Source organism: Parasteatoda tepidariorum, chromosome 1 (assembly GCF_043381705.1).
Source record: "Parasteatoda tepidariorum isolate YZ-2023 chromosome 1, CAS_Ptep_4.0, whole genome shotgun sequence".
NCBI lineage: Eukaryota > Metazoa > Arthropoda > Arachnida > Araneae > Theridiidae > Parasteatoda > Parasteatoda tepidariorum.
Genome location: NC_092204.1, coordinates 70697736 through 70709832, shown reverse-complemented (window position 1 = coordinate 70709832; position 12097 = coordinate 70697736). Strand labels below are relative to the sequence as shown.

Here is a 12097-nt window from a genome sequence, read left to right as displayed (position 1 = left end):
CAAGCAGAAATTACTGAAAAGTCAATTTCAATGTCACTATGGAATGAAGAAGTACTTCAAGTAACAGGCATCAAACAGATCCATGTAATTGAATGTTCCTCTGAAGGAAATATTAAACTTCTTAAGTCAGCACGAAGTAATGAATGTGAAACCTACAGTGAAGGAGATTGGGTGCTTGTGACTTATGACGCAGAAAAGTATCCTGGTGAAGTGAAAACTGTAAAAACAGAAGAAATTGAAGTCTCTTGTATGATTAGATCTGGAAAGTACTGGAAATGGCCAAGAAACCCTGACATTGCCCACTATACATTTGGCAATGTAATTGGAAAACTTGATCCTCCGATTCCAGCTACTTCACGTGGACAATTTTACTTTGAGAAACTATAAATTACAATATTCTTATTTAAAAATATGCTGCTAAACCTTATTTTACCTATTTTACTCAATTAATTTGTAAGTTTTTCCTATTGCCTAAGTTTCATAATAAATAATTTTATAACTATTTGCACGTGTCACACACGTCACAATTGAAGTCACACACGTCACAAGCATTTTTATTTTTTAATTAAATATGCATGACTTGAAATAATAAAACAGTGATTGATAGAAATTATATGAAGTATCTATTACCCATTTAAATTAAAATAAATATTATATATCAATATAAATCACAGAAAAAATTTAATTTGCAGATCAACCTGAAAATTTTCCTTACAAAATCGTCACACACGTCACATGACTTTAAAGTCGTTTTCTATTTAAAGCAAAAACTAAAACTAAATGCTTTTTACACTAAAATGTCCTGTCACTCATGCATAACAAAACCATATTAACAAGCTTTTCCCATCAATTTTAGGAGAGGGTATTTTTATTGTAAAACATCATTGTAAAGTGACTCCGAATGTCACACACGTCACTATGGAATGGGCCTGTTTGTTTTTTTTTCAATATTATTTAAAAAGTAATATTACTGATATATTTGCTATAAATCACATAACAGTATTTATTAAAAGAAATGAAATATTAATGTATATTCTCAGTAGTTTTAATTTGCTAAAGCAGGTAGTTTTTCAAGTAATAATTGCCTCTTATGTGAACTGAGGAAAAATGTAATTTCCAGCTTTTCAATTCGTAATTTTTATTTTCACTAAATGTTAAGTATCAATGTAATCATTTATATAATAATAGATTAGTACACAATTGTATGTCAACACATTATTTATTACCTTAAACTGCCTGCAATTTATTATTAAAGGGTTGCGCTTGCGTAAAATTTACTATCGTGGAAATTCAACTTTTTTGCCTTTTGGCTAATCTCATCCCTGAAAGGTGGAACATAAAAGCACAGTTTATTTTGTTTGTGAGATACATTATAAGCTTATATTCATGATTAATATTCATTTTTTGTCAGTTAATAGTTATGATCATAAACTCAAGCAAGAAAGTCATATTTGTTAATTTTAATTACTTCTCCAGGTCATCATAGGTATGTGTAAATGGTATAGGTATGTATAAAATTTTAAATATATTTTAAGTAATCTGAGAAATATTAAGAAAAAGGAAGAAAAAAAAACCTTGTTTAAATTTTTTTCTAATTTTTCAACTTAAACTTTTTTTTTTTAAACTTTAGAAATTTTCCAGAATTTTGACTTGGGCTCACAATCACCCCTGTAAAACAAGTTTCAAATGTGTGATGTATGTGAGTACCTATAGCATTTTATGTCGTGATGTCTGAAGAAACTTTTTCAGATTTTTGCACCAATCTATTTGTATTAATTTTTAATTATCTATATGTTAAGTCAATTCATAAAATTAAACTTAATTATAATTGAAATAAGCTTTTTTAAAAAAGGAACTTATCCCTGCTCTCTTTTTTTTTTTTAAAAAAAAAAGCCCAATGAAACCCAGAAAAACTCACTTGAGCTGGATTTTTAAGGAAAAACCCGGATTTTTTGCAACCCTGGTAATGTCTAAGTTTTGTAGTTTATTATGCTGACAATTATTTAAAATGTTCATAAAATTATTAAATAAGATATTGTGGTGTAGAAGCTAAGAAATGAGTTGTTAGTTACTCTAGTTGAGCGAATATGAAATGCATTGCTTTAGTTCCATTTCGTGGGACTCTCCTATTTCTGTCGGCTGGGTAGAAACATGAATATTGATATCTATTTAAATGATAAAATTAAATCTTTGAAGATGTTACAACACTTGGCTTTCATAAAACAATACTGTTTGAGTCGTCGCCGGTGCTTGCATATAGTTCCCTTTTATTCCTTTATCAAATTATACAAATATACTTTCAAAAGCAATATAACTGCTTTTAAAACTTCAACTCTTCAGGCAGAAATTTCATCTGTGTGGTCTTTTAATCATAAAATTATTAAAAGGTTGTAGCTATGCTGGACTCCTAGACTAGAGTGGGCTAAATATTTTAATAAATAAAGGGATTTTCTTGAAAAAGAAACTAAGACATTGCAAGAAGATTGAGTTTTATGGAGTCTCTACAAAAGAAGAGTCCTAGGCTGTCATGCTCTTAACAAATCGAATTTCAGGATAAAGAATTTTTACTTCTCTTATGCTGTGGAAGGAAATAGTTTGCAAGAAACAATTTTCTTTTCATAAGTTTCTTTAAAGGAGAAATGGCTATGTTGATATATGTTCATGCTGGGAGTTTAGCATGCGCTTGTATGCAAACAGGCTCTCTATAGTGATAATTTAAACTAATTTTTACCTGAATATGTTGCACAAAGTGTGTTATATATTATATAATCTGCATTGTTAATTAGATTTTTTTTAGCCTTATTAATTTAAGGTAGTTTATATTAAAATGAATGTTGTGAAAATGTTCTGATTTGTTAAAATTTCAGGTATCTTTTAGAGAAAAGGCAACTAAAACCAAAGATAGCGGAAAAGAAACTGGTTCCTGTAAAGTCTTTTAGAACTAGATCTGAATCAAATAAAGGGGTGAGTATCTGCCCTTAGATTCAAAATGAGCCTCTTTGAATATGTATCTGGAAGATATTGTGATGCAAATTTTGATATTTACTCCATTCCTCCGAGAACTCCCCATGAAATGATAGTTACTATGAAGGAATTTAAATTGTCTGATTTACAAGAATGCATTATTTTAAATATTTGTGGCCAAGGTGAACATCTGAGAAAAGACACCATAAACAATGTTATAGATTTTTTAAAATCTGATTTCTCTGATATAACAAAAAGAACATATCTTCAAGTATTAGTACACTTTTCTAAAATGGACTTAACTGTACTATATACAAGATATGAGGCTTTCGTCTCAGTGAATGAAGTACCTAACCATAGAAAGAAAACAATTGCGCAATATTATGATTTCCTAATGTCTTCATTTATTTTGAAGTCAAGCCAATTGTATGACGCTGAAGAGTCTGTAACTCCCATCTCTCAAGAGTATGATGATATTATTAGGGCTTTTCTCCTTAGACCTTCTGTGCTATCTGTATTGTCTATGGCTCTAAAACACCTATTAGGTCCAAGTCACCCAAATGATAAGGATTTGGAAAACGAATTATCAAAGATGAACATATATTCCATTAAAAGGTTTGCTCCAATGGATAACCTACGTGGCTGCTGTCTTTTGGATGGCATATTAGTTTGCACTACAAAATTGGCAGGGCCTAAAGGAACAGCTAATAACATAGCTGATCTCTTAACTCTTGCTCTGCATGAGTCTTACCATTATTTGGCTCGTGTTAAAACTAATGATTTGAACATGTCCAGCACCCATAGCTTTAAATCTCCTAATGAGACGGTACGGCTGGACCCACAGTCGACACGGCTCCCTTTAGAAATGGGACGATACGTGGAAGAATTATTCTTTGATGGGGTTCAGCCGCACTGGTCAATATCTAAGCTAAATGCAGCTGAAGCCTTTTTACATCGCGTTCAAACTCGCTCCAGCTTTCCAATTATTCCTAAAACTGATCATAAAATGCTAGGCTTAGAAGGCCGTTTATACCCATCCCCTCCATTCGGGATTGACATAGAAGACGAAGACGTGTTTTTCTAATTTAAGAAATGTTGTTGATTTTGAACTGTTTTTTTTAAATTTATTTTTTTAATAATTTAGTTATTAATAGTTTGTGCCAGTGTGTGTTTAGTAATTCCACAATGATGTGACCTGACTGTGTTTAAAAGATTTGCTTACCAAATTATACTGTTTTAATTTGCCAAATTATTTTATAGTTATAAGAACAATGTATTGTTCTTAATTTAATGACCCACCTTGAAATTCTGTGATGTCAATGGAGGATGTGTATGCTCATAAAACTAATCAATAGTTTCTTTGGAATAAAGTAGGCTATTTTTAAATCTAAATTAAAAATCTATGAGGCTGTAATTCTCTTATACATACTATCTTTTAAAAATAAGTGTCTTAAATGTGTTTGAAATTTAAAGATTAACTTTTTAATTATTGCTTTTCTTTTAATTTGTTTTCTTGGTAAATGTTTAAAAGCAAAATGACCTTAAATTTAAAACATTTTAGTTATATGTTATTTTATAAAGAGTTATGTTTTGTTATAAAATAGAACTTAACAGTTTGGTTGATAACTTTAAAGACAGGCTCCTTATCTGCATGAATTTTATTTTAAATAAATAAAGAAATCGAAAAATGGATTCTATAATAAAAGGAAATTCTGTAAATCTGCTGTGATATTATAATCTACTGTGAAACAATAATATAATATTTCAAACATAAGTTTTATATAAAGAATTGTAATTCATAAAAACTGTTTAAATGAAATTGTACTCAGATAGTATACCAACAATAAATATTGTTACAGATAAAGTAATAAAGTGTCAAAGATACTAGTTTCGTTTGGAAATGATATGTAAATTTTAGTAAAATTTAAAGTAAAAAAAAGTGTAGATAAAGGTAACTACATAAAGGGGTTTGAAGCATATTACTACTTCTTATATTGAAACAAAGAGCTGTATTAATGAACAACGTTGTTGTTTTTTGTGATATGAATTACAGTAAATGGTGTACATAAAACTTTTATTTGAGCTTTCACTTATTTCAGACAAACACTCAAAGTATTTTCCTAATTCCTACAAAAATATTAACTAATATCTTATATTGAATTTGAAACTAATATAAAGTATCAGTTTTAGAGGAGGGTAGAAAAATGTATTATGTTTAATTTAAAATTTCAGTAATTTTTGAAGATCTTATAAAATTACATGACATCTTCTTGATTGTGCCTGTTGAGTAAATCAAATAAATATAAAATATTTAAGGAACTGAAGAAGCCAGAACATAGTCTCTTACAATATTCTAAAAAAAAAAAAAAGTGAGACATTTTGTGTTAAAAAAATTGCTATAGTCAGCTGTACAGGGGTGATTGTGAGCCTAAGTCAAAATTCCGGAAAATTTCTTGAGTTAAAAAAAAGTTTAAATTCAAAAATTGGAAAAAAATTAAAACCTGTTTTTTTTAAAAATTTTTCTCAATATTTCTCAGTTTACTTAAAACATATTTAAAATTTAACACATACCTATGATGACCTGGAGAAGTAATTAAAATTTACAAATATGTCTTTCTTTCTTGAGTTTATGATTATAACAACTATTTACTGATAAAAAATGAATACTAATCATGAATGTAAGCTTATAAAGTATCTCTCTGGCTCTCCTTTACAAACAAATAAAATAAACTGTGTTTTTAAGTTCTACCTTTGAAATTTTATTTCCGGAAACTTCTGTGATCAATGATTTTTGAAACGCTTGGATCTTTGATCTCCGGAAACTTCTGGATCACTTTTAGCCAAAAATCCGGATTTTCTCCGGAGCACAATCAGCCCTGGCTGTATGTGCAGAACATAGTGTTTTTCTGAGAGGTCGTTAAATGATAGGTTTTAAAAAGGTTTTCCATAGGAAATTATTTTTAAAGGCTGATATTTCTTTTTCATTCAAAATATTATTTATAAAAAAGATTACAGTTTTGGAATAATTTTTAAATCAAAATCAGCACCAAATATTAAGGAGTTTTATTATAGAAAATTTTGCTTAAAATTAAATTTTTGTGATAATTTCTTTTTAATTTTATTTATATTTTTTTGTATCTTCTCTGATATCAGTAATATTTTTTAAAGCTCTAATCTTTATTTCATTTTGAATGATTGGACAATAAATTATTGGCATGCAAAATTGTATGCTGAAGTTTTATAAGCATGTTCAGTACAGTTCTCCAAATATTAAGGTACAACTATTTTAAGGAATGCTTGAAACAAATCGTTAATAAATTTAGAAAATTGAGGTATGAAAGATAATGTATATATTAACATTCAATTTGCTGACACATTTGAACAACACTCATATCACTGCGCCAATCATTTTCTGATAATAAAAATTTATCTCTTCAGAAAAAAATGGAAAGATCTTTTTTAAATTTTTCTTTTTAAGGGATAAGTTATTAAATCATGTAAACATATCAGTTTTTAAAATGTAATTGATAATATCAAAAAATCATTTACCTGATTCTTTAAGAGGAATCATTTTGTTGTGACTGTAAGAATTAAGGATATTGCAGCAAGATTATCTTCCCGAAACATTGTATACAAAGGAAACTGATTAGGTGTGTCTGATTAGGTAAACGAAATTTAAAGAAGTGATCAAAAGAATTTAGTTAGTTCAGTCTCCTCAAAACAATTTCACAATTTAATAGTATTCAAAACATTTAAAATTTTTTGTTACAATCACGTATTCTCGTGTGTCTACCTGCATTTTACAAAACTGTATTGGCATCACATGCAGCAACCCGGTAAACTTTAACTGATGGACAATTAATTTCTTTATAAATTGATTGATCAAAATCAAGATTTTTTAAAACATCAGAATAACTGAACTAAGTTAATGACTCTGTGTCAATCACAAGCATTTTGTCTTCTTTATCTTTATACGTTGCCGCAAAAAAAATTGAACGAGGTATCCACTTATTATCATGACTCATCCAATTAATGGTAACAATGTAATCCAAATTAGTTGCCCATTTGATGTGTAACTTTTCCATCGTAGCAAATAATAAACCAAAATTTTGTTCTGTTCTGTTTAGTCGAGCCGGTCTCTAATGAACTTGAGTTGGGAATATAAGTCAATTTATACTAAAGTTTTTGGTGATCGTTGGCGCTGTGTTTCTATAGTAAAAAATTTTTAAAAAATGCCTAGTTGTCTTGAATAAGGATCTCATTTTTTTTTATGAAACACATGTGGAAACATATCAAACAAAAAATTTTTTAGCCTTGTTTTGGGAACAGCCGTTTTTATCATTCTTGACATTGATATTGAAGCAAATGTGGAAACATATCAAACAATAGTTTTTTAGCCTTGTATTGGGAACAGCCGTATCTACCACACCTGGAATTATCAAGGAATTTTTTTATACTGGAAAAATCAGGGAAATTTGTATAAAAACCTGGAAAAATCAGGGAATTTTAAAGAAAGGCTGGAAATTTTTTCTTAGATATTTTTTTAATTTCACTAATTTAAATTATTTCAAATTTTCTTAATTTAAATTATTTCATCCATTATACCCACATTTTTTAGATGGAAATGCTTTGGGGATAATTTTTTTCTACTTTGAAAAAATGAGTCAAAATGTTTTTTGAATTTTTAACTTAATAAATTTCTCAAAAATTAGTTGGTTATAATGTAATAATAATAGATTTTATATTGAGCTCTTTTTGTGAAAGCTTTTGTACTACCATTCAAAGAAATCTGGAAATTATTTTTTCTCAGCAAACCAACCAATCACACATTTTTTTACAATCGCTAACAGCAATGTTTGTTGACAAATTGTTACAATTGTTGCATTAATGCTAATTTTTTTCTATTTCATTTTAATCTGTTATAACATATTTTAATTTTTAAAAAAAGGTTTTTTAGAACTAACTATATATTAATATTTAATTTTACTGTTTAGTAGGTAAATATTGGATTGGCTTGCATTCCAGAGATATTTCCAAAACTATCCTTCCTTTTACCCTAAAAAGCTGACAAGGACTAAGGAATATGTAGGAAAAATATTAAATGATGTATAAACATAAAATAAATTTTTTCATATTTATATGTGTTTAGTCGGAAGAAGGAAAATGAAGCATATTGTTTTAGTTGTGCGCTGTACAAGATTCTAGTTGTTAAAACAAAAACAATTAACTATGCTAAACTAAAAAACTGTTTGTTTAGATTTGAATTCTTTAAATGTTTTAATTTCACATAAAATCAAAAAAGTATAAAATTTAAGGAATTTCATCTAATTTCTTTTATAGAGTATAGAACAAAAAAATTAGACTATTTTACATTTGTGACATTTATTTTTGTATACTGAATCTCTTAAAATAATAATGCTAATTCCAAACAACATTATTTAAAATTTTGACTTGAGATATTGGTTTAAAGAAAATATGATCAATGAATTTTATAAAAATCACTGGTTATATAAAATACAGCATAGCTTTCTATTGAAATGTAATTACAGTGACTCACAAAAGTGTTGGTACACTTATGACTTTCAATGAAATAAGACTATCCATTAATTAAAAGAATAATTCAGAATGGATATTTAATAATAAAAAACATATTCTAATCTTAACAAAACTGTATGGAATATTTTAAAAACTAAGGAAAAGTTTATTTTTAAGAAATCAATCATCAAAAAGTAACAAAAACTTAATCCCACAAAAGTAATCGTGCACTTTCAAAAAAAAAAAAAAAAAATANNNNAAAAAAAAAAAAAAAAAAATACTCTGTCTCTTAGTAAATATTGTAATTTTTGGTTAAACTAACAATTAGTTGAGTTTCGTTTCGCATCTACAATAGCTTTTATAAATACATGTAACTATTCTTTTTTGTTGTTAATTATAAAATTTGTGGAAAAATTCATCAATTTGCAATTGAACGTTGTAAAAGATTTTATAAAAAATATTCCGCACAAATTTACATGTCTGTTAATTATTTTATGTTTTTTTGCACTTCAGATTTTATTTCGCTAATTGCACTCCAGGCTGTACAGTTGCAGATTCAATAAATTTAATCTATAATGAGTAAAAAAAAAATCCTTCAATTTATATTGCGCAAAATTTGTCCAGGATATCTTGAAAAGAGCTACATGCTCTGCTCAGTCTATGCCTATTTAACAGAAAATTAATAATTTCCTTGCATGCTAGACAATGAGTATTCTGCAAACTAGTGAGCAAAGATTTCATATTGTTTTTAATATTGCCTTAGAATAAAATATCTGCAAGTATTTAAGTCATACTTTCAAAGTTCAAGGTGTGTAGCCAGATTTTTCAAAAAAAAAAAAAANAAAAAAAAAAAAAAAAAAAAAAAAAAAAAAAAAAAAAAAAAAAAAAAAAAAAAAAAAAAAATATATATATATATATAATTAGGATTTGAGCAGTAATAAGCTTAAAAATTAAGTAAGTGTAAAATAGGTGAATAGGAATAAGTGTGAGCACTGTAGATGGAATGTAAGAAGTGAATATTAATTTAAGGCATGATAATTATTTTCAGCTAAACTATGATTTATAAATCAAAATCAAAGACAATTTGCTTGTTTAAAAATAACCAAATTTTACATGTATGTAAATTTGTTTTCTTATTTTTTAGCATTTGCAATGTACATTTGATCTTCAGACAGGATTCAGTCACTGAAAATTAGTAATTTAATATATTGCACAATAGCACTAAAAACTCAAAATATATTATAATTTTATAGATTTAATAAAATTCACCCTTCTGATATGAATATAGAAGGTGTGAATGCAAAGGAATAAAACAAAAAGTAGCTATGAATATTTTATTCGAATAAACATTTAAAAATTTAGTAAAACAAATTGGCACATTCTTAGGTGTCCAAGTCCAAAGAATTGGTCACGTCAATTATCTTAGGTTTTCGTCCTTCCCAATCAGTGGTTGTAGCAGACCTTCCTAAATTTTTCTGCAAGCTCTTGGCCTCAAAGTGTTCGAGAACTGTAGCTGGAAGCAAAACATTGAGTAACATTATAACATTTAAAAAATAAAAACTGAAAGACTAACAAAACACAATTTATTAATGAGTATATAACGAAACTTAGAGAACTAAATTGAATAAGGGCTTTGAGCAATGATTCTCAATCTTTTTTTGTTGTTACGGCACACTTTTATTAAGTAATTGTGAAAACTATATACATTTACTAATACATAAACTAAATACATTTTTGTAAATATTATAACATACAAATTTTTCATGAAAAATAAGTAGGAAAAAATATTGAAAATACAAAATGTTACTCAAGGCTCCTAAATTTATTCTCATCTTGCAATTGCTCTGTGCAGTGACAACAAAATAAAATAGTCTGATGTCATAATTTATTTACTTATTTAAAAGCTAAAAGGCTGAGTAGAGCAAATTATACACCTATGTTGGTGGAATTGCAACAAAATGAAAGAACTGTCTGACATTTATTCATTAAATTACTGATAGTGGTATAAATAAACAAGTGCACTCATTTTCTAAATAAATTCTAATCATTTACGAGAAGGCATTGAGAATAAGATAAAACAGTAACAAATTATCACATCAAAATATAAAATTTCTACTTGATATATATTGTAAATAGATATCAATATAAGATTATCAGGGGTCTGTCTAGTTTTTTCTGAGAGGTACCTATTTTGTGAAAATTTAGACTTTTGTGAAAAATTTAAAATTATGTTAAAAAATCAACACCAAAATATGGATTTATCGTTTCTTAAGGGATACAAAAATAAAATTTTAAGAAAAAGTATTTTGTAAAACTACCGTTTTTCCTACAGTTGAATTTGTGAAACTACCGTTTTTCCTAAAGTCTAATATGTGAAAATAAAGCTAAACGGTAGTAAATTTGGCCTGGACAGACCTCTGATTATACATTATAAAATTAATTTCTACATATTAATTTTAGAATGAATCACAACTAAGTTATAATCTTATTTAATAAGAATCACACATAGACCTGTTGTGTTATGTATATACTTATACCATGTATATTTATATATATACCATGTTTATATAGTATATATACCTGGTCTGTCTAGGTTTTTCTGAGAGGTACCTCTTTTGTGAAAAATTTAGACATAATTTATGAAAATTAAAAAATCAACACAAAAATATGGATTTATCATTTCTTACGAGACATAAAAATAAAATTTTAAGAAAAAGTATTTGCTGAAACTATATATAATTTTATTCAATTATATGTAATTTTAATTTCACTTTCTATTAATTTTATTATAAAAACATGGAAGACCATTGAGTATTTATTTGTTTTTTATTAAAGTCAAATGAAATTTTAGTTTTTACTGATTATAACTTTATAACAGGTAAAAAATATATATTTATATATGTTTAGTAAATATATGTGCGTGAAAACAAAAAAATTAATAAACTTGTTCCTTTTATATTACTGTATTTATATTTTATAATGCTTGGGTTAAAAATTGTGAAACGTTATGTATTTAACAGTAAAGAAGATTCAAATATGTAATAACTTATTTCTTTTTTTAAAATTGTTTAATATTTTCATATTGCTTATTTTACTTTTAGACATAATTTTAAAATCTATATAACCTTTTACAATTCACTTACATTAATATTTTGATAAATTATGTATACTTATATCATTTTGAGCACAATTTTTAATGTTTTAAAACGAATTAACTGTTAATAAGCACACAGAATTAACGTTGACAGGCTTAATTTTTATGAAAAGTATTTATACACTCATAACTACAATGCTATGAACCTTGTTCACACAATAAATGACATTCGAAACATTTCATCTTATATAAAATTATTTNTCAGAAACAATTTTTTTCTTTTTTTAAATCAGCAGTGGGGACAAGTGAGGGAATGACATATTGGTATATTTTAATTACCTAAAATAAATAAAAAATAAAAATTGATAATTTTATTTTTATTCTTCTGTTAGCTTGCATTCTGAAGGACACTTTCCCTGAATTTTTTTTTTTCGTAAGCTGTAAAACAAACATAAAATATACTGGGGACATGAAAATGACTGTTTTTGTGAGAATAACCCATAT

At 26.9% G+C, this 12097-nt stretch overlaps 1 protein-coding gene across 5 annotated transcripts in view; it reads left to right on the top strand.

The window, feature by feature from the left end:
• LOC107450890 (uncharacterized) overlaps positions 1–5039 on the top strand; it is a 13382-nt gene extending 8343 nt beyond the window's left edge. For all 5 annotated transcript variants that reach the window (XM_043039065.2, XM_016066821.4, XM_016066820.4 and 2 more), the window contains one exon: positions 2868–5039. In XM_043039065.2, coding sequence (XP_042894999.1) covers positions 2990–4048 — 1059 coding nt within the window. In that variant the 5' untranslated portion in view covers positions 2868–2989 and the 3' untranslated portion in view covers positions 4049–5039. The remainder of the gene's footprint in view (positions 1–2867) is intronic.
• Positions 5040–12097: the final 7058 nt, after the last annotated feature.